Source organism: Bradysia coprophila (genome assembly GCF_014529535.1).
Source record: "Bradysia coprophila strain Holo2 chromosome X unlocalized genomic scaffold, BU_Bcop_v1 contig_20, whole genome shotgun sequence".
In the NCBI taxonomy this organism is placed as follows: Eukaryota; Metazoa; Arthropoda; class Insecta; order Diptera; family Sciaridae; genus Bradysia; species Bradysia coprophila.
Window position 1 is genome coordinate 81,366 of NW_023503307.1, and position 26,713 is coordinate 108,078.

Consider the following 26,713-nt stretch of genomic DNA (forward strand, 5'->3'; position numbering starts at 1 on the left):
AACAAAGGAAAGTGGTACGAATTTTGTGTGAAACGTAAACGAAGCAACTGCATTGTTGTGTTGAAGTGTCTAGTACCGTAACTGTTAACAATAACACACTTCATCCCACCATCAAATAGTTATACGCCAAAAAAGAAATTTTTCGACAACACAGGACTTGTATGGACAGCAACGAGAAAAATAACAGAAGGCTTCGGTTTATGAAGTCAAAAAAAACTTCGTACAAAAAAAGTATTAGACTCGATAGGGGCGATATCTTAACGTCCGCGAAAGGTGTTCTTTTATTAGATTATTGAAGTTGATAGTATAAACACGAAGTTAAGTGTGTAATAGAAATCATGTCCTCGTATAGATGTCAAGGATAGATTGAACCTAACTCAGCTTTGCTAACTAGCTTCTAAAAATTTAAAGTTTAGTTAACTGGAAAAGTGTATTGTGAGTGTCTCAGATGAAGCTTCACTCTTAAGTTAATTCAATTATTTAGCGTGATTAAAAGTAAAACATGAAATAATTTGATTTCAAAAAGTTGGTAACAAGGAGATCGTCACAAACATTTTATTTTTCTGGTTTCAATGTCATGAAAATTATCTGAATTAAAATTAACTTTTCGGTAGTGATTTAACATATTTTATCTACAGAGACGAGACGGATGAGACATTCGTAACCGGCGAGCTTTGGCCTGTATTCTCTGACATAGCAAAACGGATGGTAAACCAAATGAAAAAAAAAAGAATTTGGGTCGAACATTAGATATGTTAAACAAAAGAAATAAAGCGACTTTAATGATTGTACCGTGACATGCTTGCCATTTGCAAAAGGTCCATTTTCCACATTTAAAACATTTTTTTAAAAGTTTGCTTGTAACTCTTAAGTGCATTTTTACGTCAAAGATGAAATCGATAATTGCCGGTTTCCATTACACCGCAGATACAATTAGGTTAAAACATAATAAAGAATAATGTGTTTATTGAAAAAGAGAATTAAAATTGAAACAAGGGAAAATTGAAACACGTCCTTGTTGAAAAAAAAATATCAAGGATATGATATAACGTCAGGTATTGAGGTAACTTGTTAACTTGTTTCTTTTTTTAAACCAATTTCACCGATGTTCAATTTTAAATTTATCAACATATAAAAGTTGGTTGTGAGTAGGTACACAAAAATGTGCCAAAATTTGGTAGTGTTACTTGTCCATGTGTACACATGACTGATCGTCAAACAATATATGTGCCATTTTAAAGCAAACTTTAATTACTTTTAGATCATTTCCAAGGTTGCTTTTTTCATCAAATTAAAAATAAAATTCATTTTATGACTTATTTAACTACTTAAAAGTAAATTAAAAATTTAATTTGAAATTAACCTTCACAGAGACAAAAATGTTTGTCTGATTAATACAGCTAATCCCATTGCCTAACTTCATTATTTATTTAACCTACTTCGAATTGAATTAACCTCAATCCCTCTCACAGTTGTACAATATGTGCACCTAAACGAAAATCACAGCTCATTTTTTTTCCATTTCATTTCAAATTAAAATGTATAACATATGAAGATATCTGTAGTAAAACTACTAGGTAAATGCTCCATTCATTCATTCATCATACGAAATACATGCAATATAGTGCAGTCAATATTAATAATAAACATAACCGCTACATGTTTTTTTGTTGATGTTATGCTATGATGGCACATAAAGATGCTAGTAGAAACATCCGGTCCCTTCGGATGCACTGGTGTAGCTACATTATAGCAACAGCTCAACATACACTCATAACATAACACATGTGGTTAACGTGCATTTTTCTGAATAAAAAGTCTTTTTCTCTTAATTCACATGTAAAAACGAGCTGAGGCCAGACCAAGAGAGTGCACATCTTATAATAAAACATGTATACGACGGTGTCATGTTCTCTAATTAGCTGTTAAATTATTTTTTTTCTAATTTAATTAAAAGAAAAAACTAAATTATTTCAGACATCAATCATTTTACAAATTTTCTATTTTGAAATGTAGAACAACTGGTTTTTGAAAAATTAAATAATTTTTATTTGTGTGATTAGAGAATGGACTCAATTTAGAAAATTGAATCAGAGAATAGTTTCAGAGTTAACTGAAACATCTTGCAAATCGGTTTTTTCTTCTTCTTCATCAACTGTGTTGGATTGAAAAGTTCAATAGATCTCAATCCGTTTCCATCTAATACGTTATACGCTGTCATCGCATGTGAGGAATGAATTGGATTAAATTCGCACCGCAAACGATGGATGTAATAATTCCACAACAGTAAGAAAATATTTAACCGTAAATTTGATTCATTTTGTTGTGTGCATTGCGTTTTGCAAACAGTTTTGGATGCAATTGAATGGAATTAAATATCACTGTTAAAGTATATATAAGATAAGTTAGTAGCACCTGGTTAGACTGTTGCAAAGAAAACGATATGAAGAGAGCGCTTCTTTATATTGTTGCGATTCTTTGATGTAGCAAGCTTTTTCTAATTTATTTGCTTTTGATTTTACATGGTAATTTTTTCAGGTTAGTCTTTTGCATAATTTCAGTATGTCTTTACCACAACTCAATTAATTAATTTTTTTTTTCATGACTCATGCAACTTTTCAGAAACAAAAGCACAAAGATTGTTGCCAGATACAATCATTTCCGTGCATTTATGCTTCATAATAAACTGAAAATTAATTAAAAATTTAATCAATTGATCTTCCATTCATATTCAGACGCCCCGAACATATTGGAATATTATTTTTTTACGATCACCATGAGGGATGAAAAAAATCACACGATTCCAATGTGAGTTGCTTCAATTTCTGTGTATTTTTCTTTCTTTAACGAAAACATACGTTTTTATCTGAATATTATCATCTGCATCTACAGATAGCATTTTTTCTCTACAAGAAAAAAAAAACAGAAACAGACACAAGGGATGTTTCGTAAATAATATAGTGCTACTGAGTGCAACCGAAAGAAATTGTTTTTTTTTTCTATCTACTTGGTCGAAAGCTCGATGTTATATATTTTCATGCTTAGCACATAATGATTAATGAATTACGAGGGTTTTACAATATATTGTTAACACCATGAATTTCGATCGTGAAGTGTGATTTTAATCACAGAATCGAAAACAAATGTTCAGACGTTTGTGAATAGATGTTTCGATATAGGTGAAGACATTTGTAAAACTATAATATAAATGTGAACGTGAAATATTTGTGTAAACATTTTCCGAAAATTTTAAACAGTTTGATTGGAGGTTAGGACAATAAATTTCTATTTTATTTCGATTGTGTTAACAATGAACGTTAACGTGTTGAACTTTGACAGGAGAAAGAAAAGAACAAAAAAAAACCTAAAAACAATCAACCAATAAATTTTGGATTAAAATTATTCAGAATATCCCGAAAAAAGTACATTTCATTTGCATTTTGTTTAAACCGGAAATAAACATTTTTTTTAAAAAAGGCACACACATACACAACAATAAAAATCATATTTATTTAATATTCAAGTTTCGTTTCAATTTTTATGAGTGTAACTGAAGTCAATAATACAAACTCGGCTGGAGGTACATGTTCAGTAAATTAAAGACGAGCCTTTGAGATGATTCATTGGTTCATTGATTTTTATGTGAATCTTGTAATAAGGTAACGTCTGAAATTTACATATATTTGCTTTAAATAATAAATTCATTGTATCGTAGTACATTCATTCATTAAAATTGGAGACGAGGAAGCCAACAGATTGCATTCGTTTGTGACAATTAATTCAAAATTAAAATTGTTAAAAGAATGAATGGGATGATTGTTTTGCCCTGTTGAATCTGAAATCTGATGTACTAGATCAATATTTCCCTGATGCGAAAAATGCGAAAAAAAAAGTTTTTTTTAAAGTTTTGATGGTACAGCAGAGCATTTTTTGAACAGAGATCAATGGGTTGTATGATCTTCATCATACAACGTCGAGAACAGTCCAAAGTTTATTTATTTTAATATAACCTTAAATTGAAAAACAAAACTTTTTTTGTGAACTTTACGGCCTTCCATATTTAAAGTTTTGTTCCCAACGAAAAATTTCTCAACTTTGAAGTAAAATTTCGAACTGAAATTACATCATGACCTAGGTCAAATTAAGCGTTATTTAATCTGTAATTTGATGAAAAATTCGAAATAAAAGAGCTTTTGAAAAACTTAAACTTTTAGAAAATATACTTTTCGTTGAAACATTGAGAAGTAACCCAAGTCAAGAACTTTTCCCAATTTTGAGAAATTTATTGCACTTAGTGCTATAATATTTGAAAAATCACTCAAAAATTGCTCGGCCAGCACCCTCACAACTTAAAATTAAAACAGATCATTTTGCGGAAAAATAGACTCAGTCGGTTATGGAACACTGTGTTTTTTGGATACAAATTAAAAATTTCATATAACAAAGGAGATAAGTGAAAACTAGTGAAGTACAAGATTTTATATCATTAAACAATTGAAGATATAGATTTTCGATACGTTTTCTAGTGATAAATAACCAACTACCCCGTCTGGATAACCCCGTTTAAATATAGTAAAGAAAAAAAACGAAACTCGTTTAAATTTTGTTGGAGTGAAGGTGAATAAATGAATGAAAAATTAATCCAGTTATGTAAAAAAGAAACGAAAAGAATAAAAAGAAATTCTTTCCTATATCACAGAATATCTCATAAATTGGTTGAATCTCAATTGTTCAATTTAATGAAATGTTTTCACACGTAACACCACAGGATTTTAACATAAAATGTTGTATCACGTTGTCACTTCAACCAGATAGGCACCGAGTGCTATCCAATTGTTATTCAACAGTCCAAATTAAAGAATACAAATCCGAAATTTGTTTATTCCCATAAATTTAAACACCTTCAGGCTGGGGGCAATTTACACACATAAAATTATGCTCATAAAAATATAAAAAAAAACTCTGTGGCAAGAGGTTTTTTCGAATAAAAATGAATAACGAAATCTATTAATTAAAATCGTATAATTCGACCAGATGAATTGCTATGTTATGCATGTTATGTCCATATTTTAAGTTTTTTTTAAGTTACTCAAAAATTATTGTTCACGTTTCGTGGGATGTTTTTTATTTCAATCGGAAATGTTTTCTAAACATTTATACCCAATCAACCGATTTAAGTATGATATATACTAGTTATTTGATAAACTAAATTTGATTTTTTTTTGTCTACTTCTTCGTTAATCACTCATTTGTGCCAAAAGGCAGTTTTAATTGATTGTTAAGACTATCTGAACGGAATATCAGCATATATTCAAATAATGTTTTTTTTTTGTTATTGTGTTATATCGATCGTACAAAATGTTTAAAAAAAAGTTTTTTTTTGTTTGTTTGTGAAAAACTTATTTCATTTAAATCGGAAAAAATTTCCATACAAAGAAGGCATACAATAATTTATTGATTATTTGAATGAGTCCAGTCCAGATATAACCTTGAATTGTTGCCACTTTGTGATAATAAAATTTAAAAAACGAAAATAACGACAAATACAAATTTTTCAAGCGAAAACGAAAAATTAGTTATGGAAGATGAATAAAAAAAATCACCAAAAAAACCATATAAACCATAAGGTATATAATATTAATAAATGAATGAATCCTCCTACGATAACATGTCTTTAACGATCAATCAAAAATTTCATAGATGCTCTGTTGAAATTTTATACTTAATTTAAGGATTACATGAAATAGATCGACCGTCTTCCGGTTTTTTTTTCACAATGAACATTTTTTTTATTATTATTATTTTTATAACGTTGAAAGCGATCATATGAAAAGCGCGTACCTACTCACTACTTAATCGTATATATATCTCGTACCTGATGGCCATTAACGATATTGTAAGCGTTATATATGTAAAATCAAGTAAAAAAAACTACTGATCTTTGATGTGTATTTATACCGTATATATAATGTATGTACCAACTCATAACATATTTTTAAACAATACAAAATTGAATAGATGTAGAGTAGAAAATGGTAATGTAATACAAAATAATTAAACAACACAAAATGGAAAATTGACAACGCATAATACAACAACACATACAGAACATTCTAGGCATATATACAGAGAGAGCCGAAGAACTTAATTGCTATTCACCAGCCATAATATAAATTTACATTTTCATAAATAATTAAATATAAAAGTTTGAATCGGTCATTGATTTGATATATCATTTTGGTTCTATTAAATTTAACACAATACAAAAAAATAAAATTATAAAAAATAAAATGATAGAAATCTTCTGTATGCCTTTGCCCATTATATTTTACATGGATATTAAAATGATATAAAAACAATTTCGTATTTTTCAATTTACCAGTCTGCGTTTTATTGTAAACTTTATAGAATGTAATGAATACGTTTCTTATATAATTATTATCTGTATGCTATTGTGTAAAAATGATTTTTTTTTCCTCTTCTCTGCATATACGCAACGCACACTAGTACATTTTCGGATTTCAGCCACCGGAAGTTGTCCCTAAAAACTATTTTGTTTTTACAAAGTTGTTAAGAGTTGAGACCTTTTTTAGGGGGTCTTTTATACAAACAGTTTTTTTTCCTTCTACTTCTTCTTCTTCTGTTGTATACTACTCCTGCATTCAATGAACATGTTGAAATTGTATGTGTTCTAATAGAAAAACGTTTTTTTTTGTAAAAAAGAACACCGATTCATACATTCTTGATCTGTGCACGTGCGATCTACGGTATAGTATTTCTTGTTGTATAGTATGGCTACGTAAAATAATCAATGGATTTTAGTTTGAAACGGAAGAAATTAGTGATGATGACTTTTCGATTATAAGATTCAAATTAAAATGAGCCACTTTTGTGCTGACAGAAAAATCGCAAAGCGATTGGTTTCTTATGCCGCAAGTATTCCTCAGAAAACCGTGCAAAAATAAAAGAAGAAAATCGGCGAACAATGGAAGTACTGAAATAACTAATAGCAAAACCAGATCACTTTTGGATTATCGAGGTCCGAGTGAATAAAGAAACGGCTACTTATCTGTTCTTGACAACGACGACAAAAATGAGCGATGGATTGTGCATGTTGAAACTGATAAAGTAATAGATTTTGCTTCAAGCATTAAGAATTAATTTAAAAAACAGAAGTAGGAGATTACGCTGTTAACCTAGCCAATTTTTCTGACAAATTTTGGAATATTCTGGCAAATTTTGGAAAGTTGTGGAAAATTTATGAAAATTCTGGCAAATTTTGGTTGGATTTTTTTTTAGCAAATTTGCAGTGGACATTAGTGAAATTTAGTGAGAAGTTTTCTTCAGCAGATTTTCAGCTGGTCCACTCATACAAACAAAACTGCTTCCACGTCTTTATATGGCTTTATCACGACAGCGCGCATGTGTGTAACTATTCAACCCGTATAAACAAGTATAAGCAGTTTTGTATAAGTGGTCCAAATAAAAAACATCTGAAGCAGATTTCACACTAAATTTCACTGACGTTCACTGTAGAAAATCAATTTTCCAAAAATAGGCCGTGGCTGTTACTCTCCTACTGATTTCTTCAACAATGCATTTTAATAATTTCCCAAGTAGACGAAACCCAAAGATAAGTTTGCAGATAAAACTGAGTAGAATTTATGTGTTGAATTTGTTTCTTCATTCAATACATTTGTCAAGCAATTTCAAAATCCATCACACAGCAATGAAGCCGTAAAATTCACCTTTCCTAACTACGCTTACTTTAACCCGCAACATTATTTCTTCGTATTTTTTTTCCAACGTATATAAATATAAATCTTCATTCATATCATCTACTCACAAATCAAATCAATTACAGCATACATTACAAATTTAACATATCATGGACTATCCTATATAGCTTTGCATTTATAACAATAAAAAAAAACTCTAAAATATAATATTACGTCATCGTACAATCTTCATCGTTTTGGTCTAAGAAACATGTAGGCTACTATTTTACCAGTGACTTCAGTCTCTATATATTTAACATGTTCAGCCGCCATTAAATTTTAATTTTTATGAAATAAAAAAAAATCAAAATAAATAAATAAAAAAATGAAAAGTGTTGCCCAACAGAAAACCTACATGCGTGACATGTGCTAAGGTTAAATGAGAAAATTATTGTGAAAATGAAATAAAAAAATCAATTCAATTTCGATTGGAGGCTATTTTTCGGGACATAATATAAACAATGGGTAAAAAATAATATTACCGAAAATTTGGTGTTTTTTGCATAAATTGTTGCTTCTTTGGAAAACAAAGATTACCATCACGTGTGCGTAATGTTAATAGGACACATATACACACAAATTCCGCATAACTAATATATACAATGAATCGGTGGGCTTTTAATCATCCCATAATTTTAACGTAAATTTTAATATAAACCGATCCAATTAGAAAATCATTTAATTTATGCGAGTTGTTTCGATTTTAATGTAGATTATTTTCCATAATCACATAAATATTTATTTTAAAATGAAAGAAGTTGAAAAGAAGTTTAAAAAAAAAGCTTATAAAAGAAATAGAAACACTTTATAATGGCCCCACATATACCATACACTAAACCCGTAGAAACTGAAGAGGAAGAAATAATTTTAATATGCAAAAAATATCATTAATCACAGCCATCTCGCAACTGTTTTTCATAATACCCTGCAGTGATTGACCCAATAAAATATATATATTTTCTATCACATTGATAATGGGCATAAACATTTTCATTTAATGTATCGGCGCGCGGCCGAGAGAGAGCTGTACACTTCTTTCTTTATTTTTTCCCCTATTTTTACTAATTCCATTCCAAGCGCACAATTTAATTCTAATAATTTTTATTATGAAAATTATCTAAAAAAATTTCTTGCTGGCGAATAGAATTTCCATGAATGGCATATAGGAGACAAAATTTTACTTTTTTTTATTTAAAAAAAAAGTTAACTGAATGGATGCTAGCGACTGTAATATTGTGATCATCCGGTATATTGAACTTGCCCATACAATGCATGTTAACGCAGAATAATTTCTTTTATCCGCTTTGCAATAATTAGTTTGGTCTTTTTTTCTATTTATATATTATTACCAGATACTGCATAGATAGACACAATTAAAAATAAAATTGCTAACCATTACGAGAGTGTACCAATAAAATTGACTATAGATGTTGATCATAGAAAATTATACGGCAATGTTCAGTTTTTTTTATTTATTTATTTATTTTGTAATGGACATTAAATGTGAAATGTGTTCATCTTTCGTCAAAGTGATCGGTGATTATTAAACGAAAGAAGGTATCCTAGAAAGACTTCGGTTTTGCACTTGTTGAGATGGTATGAACCATAGCGGATAACTATAGATCAGGTGCTATTTTTTTGAAAGTTATTTCATATATTTTCTTCAATTTTCCCACATTTTCCCATATTTTTCCATATTTTTCGAAAATTAGTTTTAAGAAAATTTAGAAAAATTTGGCAAAATTCGAAGAAGAAAAATTGGAAAATGTTTTCTTAATTATATCACAACGTACTTTGATTTTCGTAGCTCTAATACACAAATTACAATTCGAAAAAGCAAATTTTCCACATATTTGCCATGTCCAAATCACGAACTGCTACATTTTGGCAAACCCATACCCCTTTCTACCTTACATGTCTGGAGAGTGTATTGTTGACGTTAAATAAAGGGAAAACGACAGAGCATTATCATCTGACCTAGGGTAATTGAAAACTGACGTATGCGTAAATGAAAGAAAATATGTGGGACACAATTTGGACCACAAGGAAACAACTAAATTGAAAATAATATGGGAAAAAATCTACATTTTGGGCTGTTTGGCAAAAAATTAAGTACATTCATCTCTGGTTGAAACTGAGCCACCAAAAACAAACTGTAGCAGAGTGTGTAGTTTATGTTGATGTCTAAAAATTGAGGGGAAAGAGTTTATATTTTGAGAAATTTTTTGAGAAATTTGAAAAGATTGGAGAAATTGATTTGTCAAAATTGTCCATGGGTCTTGTACATTACGATATTGCGAATAATTAGACAGACTCATCGATTTTAAAGCGATAATATTTTTCCCTTCCATTGAAAAAAATGGGGATGGCTGTGAGCTATTCCGTACAAGGTTAATAGTCCTTTTTCTGTCCTTTTTTTTAATGTTTAGTCTCTGTTGTTTATTGGTTACTGGTTGAGTAATTTCTGCAGTTTAACCGAATAACCACAGGCGATAGTAATAAAAACATAGCTTTCCTTCTCATAACATTTTACAAACAAAATTTCTCAAAAAGAAGTTTTCGAAAAAGAGGTACCATATAAAGGTGACAGCCACTTCTAATTTATGATTATATCAATTAAATTAATGTGTCGTTATAGTACCAAAAATTTAAAATTAATTTATTTTGAAAAAATGATTCATTTTATAACGAAACAAAAACACAGCTCTTTTTAATACCTTTTTGAACAAAACAACAACAACAAAAAAATAAAACTCTTCAAAATCATGCAGTGTATAGAAACTCTTTGTTTTAAATGAACTCAACCATGAACATACTGAAAATGATGATATGCATACGAGTGTTTTATTTATTTGATTTTTTTTCGAATTTTATATTATTTTTTTTTGTTATTTCGCTTTTGTTTTTAACGTTTTCAATTCAATGCTCTTTTTCCACATATCACATGAAAATACAAAAAGTTAATGGTTCAACTGTTTCGAAGGCAATTTTCATGTTGCCACAATGAAACATAATTGGAAGTAATATTAGAAGCCAGTTGGATATTTTGACCTCAGTTGATGGGATGCATCGTTTAATGGTTTATACACAACGAACTGTGACAGAATGTCATTAAATCACATTTTTACGTTTTATTATTACCGTTTTTTTTCTCCCCCCTTAAATATTATACCTAATGTGCATAATACTTCACCATTTATTTTTCACAAATAGATAAAATAAATAAATTAACTCACCACTTGGAACTGAAAAACTTTTTTCATTGAAATCATGTTGATTCGATGCCAGTCTTTGATGTCCTAAATAGTCCGATATTTCAGGTCCGCATACCGTAGAACCGTACACAGTTGAAGGTACATTTTCTAATGATTTTTCACAATCTATACACCCGGGGACAGAAAGAGAGAGAGAGAAAAAAAATTGATGAAAACAAATTTAATCAAACTCAATAAAGCAAAGTTCTCTTCACTGTATGTACCCACTTTACAGTCGGTCCTAATTTAATCAAAAAAAGTGTATGTATCAACGGCGAGCTTACTTGTTGTGCACACAATCTTTTTATGCATAAAAAAAGTCACAATGAACAACATAACATCATCATATTGTAATCCAATTGAATTGCTTCTTGAACGATGTTAAAATTAAATTTACAAGCCCCTATATCGTTCACTGTTTGTGCTTGTAGAAAAACAAATTTGCAGCAATTTTTACTGGCGACGCTATCGTCCTTTGAATGGACGGAGAGTATGTGAAAAAAAAAGTAGTAGAAAGAGGTAAAACACAATTTTACAGAATGTACGGAAGGTCTCTGTTCATCGATTCGCCAGAAGGTATTATTTTGTCCGAATAAATGACAAAGGAACGAGAACGTTAGAGAAACCCTGTGGAAAAAACCAATAAAATTCCACCAACTGATGACACTTTTTTCCGTAATCAAAATTCGATGCAACAAACGTCCAACCAATTACCACTGTTTGATCCAGCTTATTCAGCCGTGTATGCTATATGAAACGAGGAGGGAGTTGAATTCCCTCAAAGAACTGAATGATTTAACATGAAAATAAAAATATTTTCAAATGCAACAAGTATCAATCCCGACACATACAAGGGGATAACGTAATTTACGTTTACATAAACCGAATCTAAATGCAATTGAATGGAAGCGAAATAACTGGAAAATAGGCAAATAGGGATATGGTATTCGGTTTCACTGTACTTTTACTTATGCATGCAATGAACAAGTCTTGTATGAAGTAGCGGAAGAACCGTTTTCACAAAACAAAATTCTTTTGCAGTAAAGTTTATTTACCTTTAAGACTCCCTTTTTTCCTACTTTATATTGTAGCCGAAGGGTTAGAGAAAATTATATGCTTCGATCAACACACATTATTTAAAGCGTACATATATGTATGTATTATCATCCAGCATATTATGTACATTCGTACATTACATTTAAATGCAAAAAGATATTAATTTGAATGACAATGACTGGCGAGTACACACTCATTTTTTGTGCCTCGGTTATATTCACAAAAAAAAATTATAAAAAAGAATTTAATTCAAAGAAGTTAGACATGTTGAACGATTTTATTGGATGTCGCGGTTCGTGTGTTCCATTGTTATTTAAATTCAGTGAAATTATATTTGAACAAAAAAAATGTGCGTTTCGAATCTCTGTAATATCTGATTGGATATTTAGATTCTTAGTCATGGATGGCAACAGTACTCTACACATACAGTGTTTGTGTATAGCAATGAATTGAAATAGAGACAGAAAAAAAGCAAAATGGAAATTTCAATTTTGGGTCAACAGTATGGTCTCTAGTTGGGTGTCGTTTTCTACTTTTTCGATTTTAAAATGAACTGACCGGTGTATGTAACCGTAATGCATATAATGTGACAAATAATGTATTTCAAATCGTTTCGGTCAAATTTAGCATTTTGGATAAAAATTAGAGCTGAACCATTTGAGTGTGCCAATGTTTTATTGAAAAAAAATTTAAATCACAGTGACGGCCTCTCAAACAACATATTGTGCAATTAAGTCAACCAGCAATGAAAATTTATTGTAATTTGATTACAATTCATAACTGATATATAATAAACTTCAAATGCAATGATTGATGGAAGTCTCTCGAATAATAAACGCATAAAATACAAGAGGCCGAATGATTATCAATGAACTGAAAGAGCATAATAACATTGACTGGTCGGGTCACATAAATAACATATTACATGTACAGCACACCATCTAAAGTGTCATGGGCCTGCACAAATTTAATAAAACCTCTTATTGTTTGACATGAATGAAATACTTAAGAAAATCTGTGACTCGGAGAGCTAAACAAATAAAAATCACAAGCAATTTTCGTCTACCAGCATAATAATGCAAAGTAGCTTATGGTATGAAAACAAAAATCACAACAACAACAAAATCCGCTAAATCACTTCTAAGTGGCTTTAATTAAGGACATTCTCATTCAGCCGATTTTAATGTGAATTTAAATTGGTCGAAAATGTGTGCCTACCAGACTTGAACAAAAAATGAAAAATTAAATTTTGATTTTTCAATGCCAAATACTTACCTTTTTGTAAAATTTCTAAATGTTCCCATAGTATATCACCAGTAAATGGGGGTGCTATTCGTAAAAATTCTTCACGACCTAGTGCTATCATATCACGGCCACGCATTTTTGAAAACGAATCCTTTACGGACGAATCCAGGCAAAATTCACCTTTTGCCCAATCTAACCATAGTACCACATGATCTTCTGTCCATTGTTTTGGGTCTGTTGGGAAGAGAAAAATTGGTCAACTGTTAATTGGTCATTTTACATATGAGATTGTTAAAGAAAAACTTTTTTTTAAATAAATATTGTAAAGAAATGACGACACCAATAATTACAAAGACAAAATATCTTTTCACATTCAAAATCAGTTGTCGTCCATTCAATAGGGACGATGATGAGAGGATGAGGACTAGTTTTCCTTCGTGAACATTGATTTTCTTAAGGTGAAAATGAATGAAAGTTATTGTTAATAGTGGAGGAAACATTTCTGTTTTTGGGAAAAATTTAATCGAATCTTTACTTTTGCTGAGTAAATATATGAACGTTTATTTGTCTTTCATTCATTACTAACTGCGTGTGCCGGTCAATTTTCGAACATCGACGAGAAAACGGTGGCGAAAAAAGTGACGGCCTGATTTTCCATACATTCAATTTTAGTGCTTATTGCTACAAAATGACGAAATGCCTAAATTCAAAAACTGCTTAGGCCTCCCACAGCAGTTGGACTTTGAAAGCGTGAGAGCTCTATGATTTGCTTGCACCCTATGCCACTTGAGATCTATTTTCCTAATTTTAATTATTGAGAATAATTTAACATGACACGAAGTCACGCAACTAAACGGTAACGACAAATTCTTCTTATGATTCCAAGGAAGAGACTTACACTGTCAAAAGATCTAGTTTTGAACAAAATTATGTTTAAACCTGGGATATATTTTCAGAAACCGTTGTTAGTCCCAAATTCTTTGTTCGAATTGTTACCTTAACACTACGAAACATAAACTTCATAGTTCCAATGGAATTTCATTGAGAAGTCGAAACTTTCGTGTGAAGATTCTAAATTATGAGTAACCAGAAACGAGGCAAAAACGTGAAAAAAAACTATCAAAAATAAACAAAAATTTATAAAAATGTTACGTGTCCATAAAAAGAATTACCTGCGTCAGTCTTCTGTCTTCTATTTTCAGCAAAAGAAAACAATTAAATTAACGTTAGATGTATGTAAGTATGATGAGTAACAAAATTGCAGTGAACATTGTTGTGATATCAAAGAATTATATAAAAATTGATGGCACATATTTCTAGCAAGTAAACATCAATTGAGCACATATCACGTAAATGTCATCAACATCATTTTTCTTGATAACTCAATTATTTAACAATTTCTAAATTCCACAGCACATATTTCGCTGTAGTTTTAAACTTTACTCGGTAGCTAACGGTTAGACGACATTTAGGTATAAAAACATCTGGTATTACGTGCAAGCGTAGATGAAGGGACCAATTTACTACAGGTACACAACTTTCTTCTTTGTACATACAAAAGAAAAGCCACGTAAATGTTTGCTGATATTGTGCTCTCTTGTCCTAGTTCAGAATAGAATGGTATTCAATATGTTATCAATAGATTCGAAATGGAACAACCACGAACCACTCTCTTTATTGATTTTTTTTATTCTTTATCTGATCGAAGCTGTAATTAAAAATGGAACATCAAGGTTTCACATTTCCGTAAATTTATCTACAAATAAATTATGTACAAGAAAGCGGTACATACCGGAAAACATCGAGGATAACACAGAGGAAAACATAGAGGAAAACCCCCTTTACGATTCAATTTATATTCGTTTTAGTACTTTGGCAGGATGAATATGATGTCATAGCACGGTGAACCATTATTTTAAGAATCATCTTATGCCATTCACATTGGAACCGAACCGAAATACCGGTTAACCGGCCAATTCTTGCGCCATTTAACCGGACGTAAAAAGCCGGTTTATCTTACATTTTGCTTGAACTTAACGCAACAAGTATGTTTTCGGAAAAAGTACTTCGTTCGCTGGGTTAGAATAAACGTTTCAGTAATTCAAAAATCAGTTTTAATTATCAAAAATCGGATGTCAGGTCATGTTTTTTCCTCTTGCAACCTGAACTTCATTTGATTGTGTTAGGAGTCATTCTCCGATTCAGGTCACCTAACTAAAGTCACCTAACACGATTCGAAACGAATTACTCTACGATAGTCAATTGTGATCCACCGGCTATATTACTTAAATTTCTCTTTATAAGGACAAACCAAATATGAATTCACATCGATGATAATTATCGGTGCAAAAGTACGAAACTTTAAATGTAAATTTGGTATGGACCTTTGACACACAGTACCGATTCTGTTACTTCTTTTCTCAATTTTTTCAGCGCATTTGTTTTGACTCAAAATTGTAATATACGTACAAATTGGTCTGCCCTCATCGCTTATTCTTCTCGTCGTTCATGCAACTGATGAGTTAGCTAGAGGTGAGATTCTTAAATTTGGTTTCCGTACCATGGCTTTTATGAAAATTGAAAAATTTAAAAAAGATTTCTACCAACAGAATATACGATGGGATTTCTTCCCACTCACAAAGTCACATTTTAGATAATATTTTTTGCCATAACCGATATGTACTGTGTAGGGTTTATTTAGTGAAAATGAAAGTCTCAAAAACACAAAAATAAAGAAACAAAAAGCTTAAAAGTTATAGATAGCTTATCTTAAATAATCTTTTAGCCATTTTATCAGTTAGTCTCTCTTTTCTTCGTGTAAACCCCAGTATTTGACTCCTCTGTGGCGTTCAATCCTAAATTATAAAGAAATGCAAAACTGAAAGATTCTTCTTTGAAAACTTGTTGGTAACTCGTTTCCAAATTTCCGCATCTTCAGAGAGACTCAGAATCACCATCTTTCTAATATTCGTAGCGCTATTAATCGATTGGCTTTTATAAAACCACCAGATCTGTTTTGATTCCCTCCACTGCACTGGGCAAGACATGCCAATACGGTCGGTATGACCTGCTGACTATAACGTAAAGGGACTTCTACTTCTCCATTATATCCTTCATTAGTTCTGTGTCATTTCTGCCGCCGTTTTTGATTAGTAAAATAATCTGACAGAGGGATTCTTTTGAAAAACAGCCTACCGAAATCGGACGCATTTTCCAGTGGACTTTTTTCTATGTGCCTAGAAAGTACTTCGACCCTACAACCCAAAACCACTTTCAAAAAAATTCTTCGAAGCTTTTGTGACTGGTGAAAGGTGATCAAAAACCGAGAACTTGCACTTTTCTTACCAAAATTTCTCCGGGTACACGAGCCGTACACGGTCGTGTGGGGTGTCATTAGAAAGGTAATCACATGTACTATTGAGCCGAATAGAGACTCATTGGTTTTAAAATTAATCCGCACTGAAATATGTTGGTTGTCGACATTTACATATCCCAAATAGAACATTCGATCGCAGTAATCTAAATTATTAAGTTTCTCATTCTGTACACATTCATCAGAGAATAAAGATGTGTCTTTGTAATTGGGAATAATTTCATTTGCTTCCACATAAGATCCTGGCAAACTAACAGGTTATAGGTCCAGACATAGTGAAATATTCAGAGAACACAATAGAAATGGCATCGTTGAAGGCTAAGCGAGCACCCATCAGAGCGGCTTTTACGCGCACCTGGAATGAATTGAAAAATGAAGCTAATCAACAAGAGGTCGACCAGCTGGCGATAAAACGATTGAAGTCAAAACTAAGCGATCGATTTTCACTATTGGAAAAGGCCGACGAAGAAATCCAATCCGATTTGTTACGAAAAGAGACATCTGAGGAAGAATTCACCGAGGAATTCAATTCGGTTCTCGAATATCGAGATAAATTTGGTGACATAAACTTTGTAATCGAAGAATTGCTCGAAAAAGATGAACGTTGTAACCATTCGGGACATGAAGTCGTTGATAACGTGCGTACGCCTCTGGAAATTCGGTCGAAGTATAAGCTACCAAAATTAGAACTTCAAAAATACGGTGGTGATCCAATAGAATGGTTAGGATGGTGGAGCCAGTTCAAAGGAATCGATGAAGATAAAACGTTGTCAGCGGAAGTCAAATTTCAGTATCTCATCCAAGCGACTGTGCCGAAGTCAGCAGCTCATGACCTAGTCACGAGCTTTCCGCCGACCAGCGAAAATTACCCAAAAGCGATCAAATACTTGAAATCCCGATTCGGAAACGATAAGATTCTGGTAGAGGTGTATGTGAGAGAATTATTAAAGTTGGTCGTGAACAATTCAAACAATCGAAAATCGACAATATCAACGCTCTACGACAAATTGCAATCTCAACTGAGAGGACTGGAATCACTCGGCGTTACGAGCGATAAGTACGCCGCAATGCTCTACCCATTGGTCGAGTCGGCACTTCCGGATGACATACTCAAGGCGTGGCAGAGATCGATTAATCAATTGCGCAATGAAAACGACAACGAGGATCAGTTAAGTTTGTTGCTGAAATTTATCAGATCTGAAGTTGATTCCGAAATTCGCTTAAAAATGGCACGAAGTGGTCTGATGGAACGCGTCGAAAATTCAAACGAATGCGGATCTGCAATGGTGTCATCAAGTTCAACAATCGACAAAAACAACTTATGTCACTTCTGCAAGAAGGCCGGACATATCAAACCGTATTGTCATCAGTTCAAGAAATTCTTGGAGAAACAAGGTCAGAAAGAAAGCGAAACACTGAACGAAAATAATAAGCAGAAACAAAACGATGTTGGAGACAAAGAAGATCGCTCGGCGGCGAACGTTGCTCAATTAAACGACAAGGACGATTACGGGCTGTCCATCGGAAATCTTCGAGAGAATGAGTTGATTTTGGATTCCGGCGGTACACGTCATGCATTCCATGATAAGAAATATTTCAACACGCTGGACGAATCATATCGAAATAAAATCAAGATAGCAAATGGACAATACGTGTTAGCGTTTGGAATTGGATCGGTGACACTAAAGCTTGAAAACGGAAATGGTGGAATAAGAATTCTGACTGTACATAATGTTCTGTACATACCGTCACTGGTTGGAAGCGTGCTGTCTGTTTCAAGATTAACCGATCGTAACTATGTGGTTGAGTTCAACAAGTCGATTGGTAAATTGAAATACAACAACATAATCATCGGCGTTGCGGACAAAACTGCGAACGGACTGTACGTAATGAGAAGATTTGGAACGTCAAAATAAATATGTTTTGTTTAAGGAGGAGTAAATAGGACGTGATTCTGGGAAATGTAAATGAGGAGGAGTGTTGGTTGTCGACATTTACATATCCCAAATAGAACATTCGATCGCAGTAATCTAAATTATTAAGTTTCTCATTCTGTACACATTCATCAGAGAATAAAGATGTGTCTTTGTAATTGGGAATAATTTCATTTGCTTCCACATAAGATCCTGGCAAACTAACAAAATATGTGCAGTTGAAGTTTTCAACCGAAAACTTGCACTTTTCTTACCAATATTTCTCCAGTTACGCGAGCCGTACATGGGTATCATTTGAAAGGTAATTTTATGTGCTTTTGGGCCAATAGGGTCTTATGGGGGTTTGAAAGCATCTACGATGAAATATGAGAAGTTGAAATGTTTAAGTGCCCATATTTCATCGCATATGCATCCAAACCCCATAAGACCCTATTTGGCACAAAAGCACATAAAATTACCTTTCAAATGATACCCCACACCACCATGTACGGCTCGTGTAACTAGAGAAATATTGGTAAGAAAAGTGCAAGTTTTCTGTTGAAAACTTCAACTGCACATATTTCAGTGCGGATTAATTTTAAAACCAATGAGTCTCTATTCGGCTCAATAGTACATGTGATTACCTTTCTAATGACACCCCACACGACCCTGTACGGCTCGTGTACCTGGAGAAATGATGGTAAGAAAAGTGAAAATTTTCGGCTTTCGATCACCTTTCACCAGCCATAAAAGCTTCGAAGAATTTTTTTGAAAGTGGTTTTGGCTTCTAGGGTCGAAGTCCTTTCTAGGTACCTATAAAAAGTTCCACTAGAAAACACGCCCGATTTCGGTAGGCTGTTTTTCAAAAGAATCCCACACAATGTATTGACCTGTAAGTGGTCGTTTTGGAATCAGATTGACGTGACAGGTGCAATACTCGTATTTCGTAATCGGTTTGAAAACCACCATACACTCCAGTGTAATTTCGTTAAATAAATCAGAAATAAACAGAAACGTAATAGCTCACAACCGCATAACAAATACACACAAAACTTCAAAAAAGTTCTGCCTTCGGAAAAATTATCTCGCTGCGAGTTTTTTTTTATTGGAAAGACTTGCCGTAATTTCCGACACAATATACACTCAAGTTGCAACACAAACAAACTATAGTTCAGTTTTCCACATGCCTTTATGCTTGTAAGTGTGTAATAAAAATGTGATAAACAAAAACAATATTTACCTTTGGTGATATTCCGGTCTTGTGCCGCTTCTTCCCATGATTTGAAAGATTCTTTAAGAACTTCAATCATTTTTTTGTTTGTACCAGGGGTAAGAGGTGGCATCTGTGTTGGCACATCTACAACAGAAAAGAAAAATATTATTTTATTGCACACAATAAAATCGAAAATAAAACGCATAACAATATTCCGAGACAGGTTTTTTATTAACAGAATAACAAGTACCACTATTGCAGACCAATACAATGCAAATTGATTTATTGAAGACACTTAACCGTCTTGTAAAGTTGAGCATATTCGATTTAATTCCGAGTACCACGAATTGAAGTTCATAACTCAACAACATAAATCAGACTGATGAAAGAACAGGTGTTCTTATCAATATGTGCCAAAAAAAATTGGCAAAAAGAAATTTGTTTGTTACGTTCCTTATCTCCATAGCTCCAAATTTTATATCTTATTTCCATTCATAAATTCATTTTTTTGTCAATCGAAAAGGAAGTTGTAGAAAGAAATCTCGTTGAACTTATCAAAAATGTACCTGCGAATCAGATAAGTTGCCAAGTTATCTGATTCGAGCGGTTCAATAAAACAAAAATTCAAAAAAAAAACTTATGAGCGAAGATAAAACTTTAGCACAAAACAATGATAAGAAATTTACACATCAAAATTGCTGCAAATGCGAAACGAAAGGTACGATTTATTATCACGGCTCATCAAAAAAAAAAATTAAAAAAAGAAAAAAAAGAATCATTGACGCACCGTGAATAGTATTTTTGAAGATAAGATTTCATTCATAAATACTTTTCATTCATAAAATTTCGAGTGGCTTTAATACAGAAACAAAATGCTTATTGAAAGGCTATAGACACAATTTCGCAGTATTTTCTACTAAATTAATCATCATTCACAAGCCTTGTCGTAGCTGATAAGTCAGCGAATATAGTACAACCACACAAACGTCTCAAAGATTTTAGAAGAGATATGGTTTTCGTTACGTGACCGTATTCGAGTTACACTTAATCATACTCGTCGCACGCCTCACACCGTAGAGGCCCGCTACTATTTTTCTTTTTGTTGTGTACGGCTATAATTAAGAGTGAGATAAGTTTACCGAAGATATTTCGACAGCAATATGGCTGGCACATTGTCTCGCATATCGTACATACGTTCTGTGCGTGCTACTAATCATCTGATTATATGTATTCGCGGAATCTGTTTTTCATGAATACAACTCGACAATCGAAGATGATAAATGGTCTATTCCACATCATATCTGAAAGACAGATTGGTTTGATTGTTTGTCGATGTTTAAATGAACTTAGGTCATATGAATTTGTGCATATCACGAAGATAGGAACATTGTTTTGTCACTTTTTCAAATCCAGGGGGTCTTTTGCTGTCTCTTCCAAACAAAACAAATGAATAGTTACCACATTAAGGGTATGGAGATGGACACTTATATTGCAAACACACTTGATTCCTATTATTAGTGCTGGTACTTTTAATGTTGCAGATTGCCAACTTTCATAGGAAAAAACAAGTCAGAAGTAGAGGTTGTGTATTTACGTGAAATAATGTAATCATAGTACATCATCGAAGAGAAAAGTGCTTCTTTAAGAACGAATTTTCGTAACGGGAATATTTAAGGAGTACACATTTTCCGGAAAGACCGGAAAGACGAATGTCGCAAATGTCTCTGTCTTTCTCTTGAGCATGAATGGTAAAATTCTTACGACCAGACGGCATAAAGGAACAGTCTAACCGATTTGTTTGCTGCCTTCTCCTACATACGATATATTAAAATATTTGAAACGTTCAAAATGGTGTGAAAACAGCAGAAAAAGACTCGCATAACGACAATCAAGGCTTACAATCAAAAAACTTGTTAAAATCCGGCTATCCACATGTCTGTTGAAACTAGAATTTTTCTTTGTTTCCATCCTTTTCTGCATAACACATTCGTAAATTTTCCACAATAGAACTTGCAACTTTTTTTTAATGGGGAATCCAATTCTTTTGTGAATAACAAAAATAAAATATTTCAGACAATTCTTGCAATACATTTTAAAATGTCTAAGATATTCGGTGTTCGTATAAAAAGCAAGCAACAAGATTTCGCTTTTAAAACCATAAATTTCTTACAAAGTCTAATTACACACAAGTCTTGTTGGAATATCTCAAGCGTAACGAAGATTATATTTTTAAGGGGTACACAATATATTTCTCGTTTGTTGTATTTATACGGTTTTATTGGAACCTTCATCAAAATATGATTATATGTAAAACAAAAAAAAAGAGAATAAAATGACGTCAGTTTGGAGTCAGTTAATTCTTTGAATTGTAAAATTATAAAATTAAGAATTGTGGGAACGTCTTGAACCCCACTTAAATTTCACAAAAAATAAACAAAATTACCAAATGCCAACTACAGAATACGGATTGGACTTTTAATTTCAGATGATGTTTCGATAATTTGCACGGTAATACAAAATAACGAGAACAAGGAAAAAAAAAGATTGACAATTTTCGGATTCACCAACATTAACTCTAAATTACCTTTGGTAAAATTTTGTCGTTGCATGGATTTCATCACAGAATGCACTTTAAGTCCCATTCCGCCAACAATTTTATTATTATTATAATTATTGTTTATAAAATTATTGCAACTGCCACGTAAAGGTGTTCTTAATCGGCTGTCTCCAGCCCATTCAATCCATTCGTTTGTCATGATTATGACTTTTTCACCAATTGATTTTTTTTTATTATTTTGAATTTTTAGCACATTGTTTTAAATTGAATTGTTTTTCTAGTCAATTTTCGAAAATAATCAACAACTTAATATTCATTTTCTCAACTATTGCAGAATTCAGCACTAAAATAAATAATCGTTTGTTGAATTCAGTGATCGAAGGCTTCATCTTCATTAAATCTGTTGCCTCACTTGTATAAAGTATGGAATAGTGTTTGATACAAAATCTATTACTTCAATATATTTGTTATACATTCCGCTATATAAGATATCCCTTTTCAGTGACTAATGCTTATTATAATCGATTCCTCACAAAGGATACCTAGTACTTAAAGGACGCTACGTTAAAAGGCCTACTCCCTACTCGGAGGATGCTGGGTCTCGCCCTTGCACTGGTATTGAAAGAAGTGAAAGGGACAACGGTCTTAATGCCGAAAATCTTATGATGAAAAAGGAGATCTATGGAGACAGCCATACGAATAGTCTAAAAACAACACAATACCCAAAATCTTCTCAATGTCTACAAAAACAGATCAACTCGTTTACTCTGACTGTACACGATAATCCTTTCCCGTAAGCAGTGTTTCTCCAAATCTAGATTATTCATATTGAATATATAGGTCAATTCAACAGATTTGTCAGCAGATGATTGACATTCACCCCTTCATTCAACATGTAGTCCACACACAAAAAAAAACACACTCACGCACATATTCCTCATCAAGTGCCAGTTAATGTTCGCCAATTACACATTCAACGCAATCCCGTACGCTTGTTCAAATGACATTTTATTTTTCATTTGAAAAAACAAGCCGTCTAAACGACTTCCATACACTCGATATATATTAAATTGAATATAATTAAAATACACATTCACGAATTAATTGAATTAGGATTCAGTTTTGAACGAATAGAAATTCAACAACTACTTGATAGGTCACATCGCTTTGACATTGCGGTCATTGATGTGTTGTGTAATTTATGGTTTATATATTTTCATTAAACTAGTTTGTAAGATCTCGTCATTATTTTGTATTATTTAATGTAATTGAGCTGCTTGTAAATTTACGGCTGTGATGAGTATAGATTTTGGACATTGATGGGAATCGTTTAGATTTGGAGATTGAGTGAACGATTAACGTGATAATAATTACAGTGCCATTCTTCAGTTGAACGAAGTTATAAATCATAAGCATGAGTAATGTTTGCTAAGATTCCGACCCTCTTGTTTCCATTACCTTAACGACCAATATACTAAAGACATAATCAAATGAAGGAAAATTCTGAGTCTTCCCAATAACCAATGTGTTTAAACATAAACATATAAAGAACGACACATTTCGTTGAAATAGAACGTTAAATTACAAATATATAACAACTGTGGTTGAAGTTCTCCTCAGTACTGACACACCAACGAAGAGAAAAAAAAAGTGTAGGAAAAAAAGGTACACGAAATCAAATTGAAAATACAGAGAATTCTGTCGCTAACATAATAAGACAAAATATGCAATATCCGATGAATGTTGCCAAAAGATTTCCGTAAATATTTCCTTAAAATAAACAAGTAAATCGACATGAAATTGCTTCCCAAATAGAAAATTATCCATCGCAAAATGCGAAATTACATTTATATAAAATGTGTAATGCGAAATTCAATTAGACGATAAAATGTGCAATGAAATGCGGGTTTTATTTGTGAATTAAAGTGAATGAAATATGATTTCAGAGATTTTTAGCATTTTCGTTTTTAAGAACGTGAATATTAACTGGATGAAAATGGTATTGGCGGAGGGTTCGCTATATCGATAATTTAATTATATTGTTTTCAATGGAGAAGAAGAAAAAATCAATTTTTCATAATCCGAAAACAGAGTCAGGAAAATTTTCCATGTTGGTCATGTCGACATAATATTACATTATGGATTGTTGGCAATAGGTTAAAACATTGTTCTGACGCTGTGTGTGTGTTTTTTTCTCTATCCTAAATGAGAAGATTCTTAAGTGCCCATATAAAATATACACCGCATGACCAAAACATTATATGCATAATTTATGTTCGGAGGCATTGTTAAAATGAAAATATATTCAACAAATTGATGTTTAGTTGCGGTTTAAATTGATCTCCCTTAATTTGTACAATGAGACTAGATTACTACGGTCATTATTGAAACCACTTTACATAGTACACTATAACAATATATCATTGTTAATTTTCATGAATGTAAAATGAATTCAATAGCAAATGTTTTATGTACCACTGAATGTATGTATATCACTCAGAGATCTGGCATACCCAATAAATGATTGTGGTATCTTGTTACGTACAGTTAGAAAAAATTGCTGATGTCCATTCATTTAAGTTTTCCATTTTTTATTTTTATTTTCTAAAAAAAAATGATGATGATAATGATGCTGCACGCTACTAGACTTGACTAAAGTGATACATTAGGGTCAGAACCAGCAGACGGTTGAAGAAGAAATCAAAAGATTTCAAAATTTGATATTTCGATTAGTGATAGTTGAATCGAATCATGTGATTGCACCTAGGGAACAAGGCTTAATATTGAGATTTATTTCACTAAATGTCACTAAATTTCAACAAACAAACTCGCTAATTTTGGTGAATTTTACAGTGACATTTGGTGAAATTTACTGAAATATTTCTCAATATTAGGTCCAGAATGGGAGTCATGGAATTCATTCTTTTAGCTGAAATTAAGTTGAAGTCACCATCTATTGCTAAAATTCATTCACAAATAAATATTCGATCTTAATCTTAATATCTTAAACATCAAAGTTAATCCGAAATGAGTCCTTGGCGAATGTCTCAAAGTTAATTTGAAATTGACTCAATCGAATATCAACAATAGATGGCGTCAGATGCTTGATATGTCGAAACGAGAGTTGTGCGTTTACTTCAATCGATCATGTATCATTCCAAAAGTTTGACAGTACTCATACCTAATCATCGACAGCGTAAGAATTGATCTATAATGGTCATCAAAAATATAAGTCACATAAGCCACACCTGGATTTTTGTGGGGATCCCCACAATATCCAGGAAAACTTTCGAATAATTCACACGACACATTTAAACATCATATCATTGGAGTAGATACTCATATTCTCAATCCTTTCTACGTTTCTTTAACTGTACCGAATGGACGAACTGTTGTTCACCTGCTGACGCTAATTATCTATCAAGTGAATGCTAAGTTATTTTTATTTTGTTTACTTTGGATTTTTGCTTCGATCATCTGATCAAAAAACAATTAATCATCTTCCGGTTGTAATTGTGCAAAATATTTTAAATCCCAGACGTAACCAAAAAAATAAATATAAAACGGAAAGAAATTCCGGTCGGAACTGACACTTTTTAAATTTTCCGTTTAATTTTCAAAACAATTTTAATGCAACACCGTCATAAAAGTCTATTTAATATTTATTGAAAATGACGAAAATAAACAAATTTTTTGTTCATATTGGTTAAATGATCCACTCATTGACTTTTTGCTCAATAAACAATTAAAAAAAAAAAATTATCGAACCAATCACACCATCACAATATTGTATTATTATACATAAATATTACGTAATTCCAGGTATAGTCCAATACGATAAATTTTAACCAATTTCATCGCCATCATACATTACGCACCTTGTACAATAAGTTTTTATGTAAAAATGTTTATAAAATGATCCGTTCACAATAATTTTTTTTTTATTATTTATTTTTTCACGTATTAGTTGCATACATTTTCCATTATATACACCGATTCGTATAATCAACAAACGATATCAAAAATTCAAAGTTAAACAAAAAAAAAACGACGAAATACGCATGCGTAACACGACTTGTTCAAAACGTTTTATCGAATTTTTAATACAGAAAAACACAGAAACAGGGCAAACGTATTCTGGACTGTGAGCACTAAGAACTAACAAAAGTGAATGAAAAATTTTTAGAGTGTGAGGATTTGTAGCAGGAAACGGCCATAATGTGTTTCCATTTAATATACATATATCCATTCTGCTAAAGAGAGAAGAGAGTATATGAATGTGAGTAATTCTTGAATGAGTTAGTGTTATGAGTGCTGATTTAAA

General features: G+C 32.0%; 1 protein-coding gene across 8 annotated transcripts in view; it reads right to left on the reverse strand.

Moving 5' to 3' along the window:
- The window catches only part of LOC119068687 (ETS-like protein pointed), a 112,885-nt gene that overhangs the window by 21,073 nt on the left and 65,099 nt on the right, over window positions 1–26,713 (reverse strand). For all 8 annotated transcript variants that reach the window (XM_037172367.1, XM_037172366.1, XM_037172372.1 and 5 more), the window contains 3 exons: window positions 19,860–19,976; window positions 13,364–13,567; window positions 11,015–11,158 (listed from right to left, as the gene is read on the reverse strand). In XM_037172367.1, the coding sequence (XP_037028262.1) occupies window positions 11,015–11,158; window positions 13,364–13,567; window positions 19,860–19,976 (465 nt within the window). The remainder of the gene's footprint in view (window positions 1–11,014; window positions 11,159–13,363; window positions 13,568–19,859; window positions 19,977–26,713) is intronic.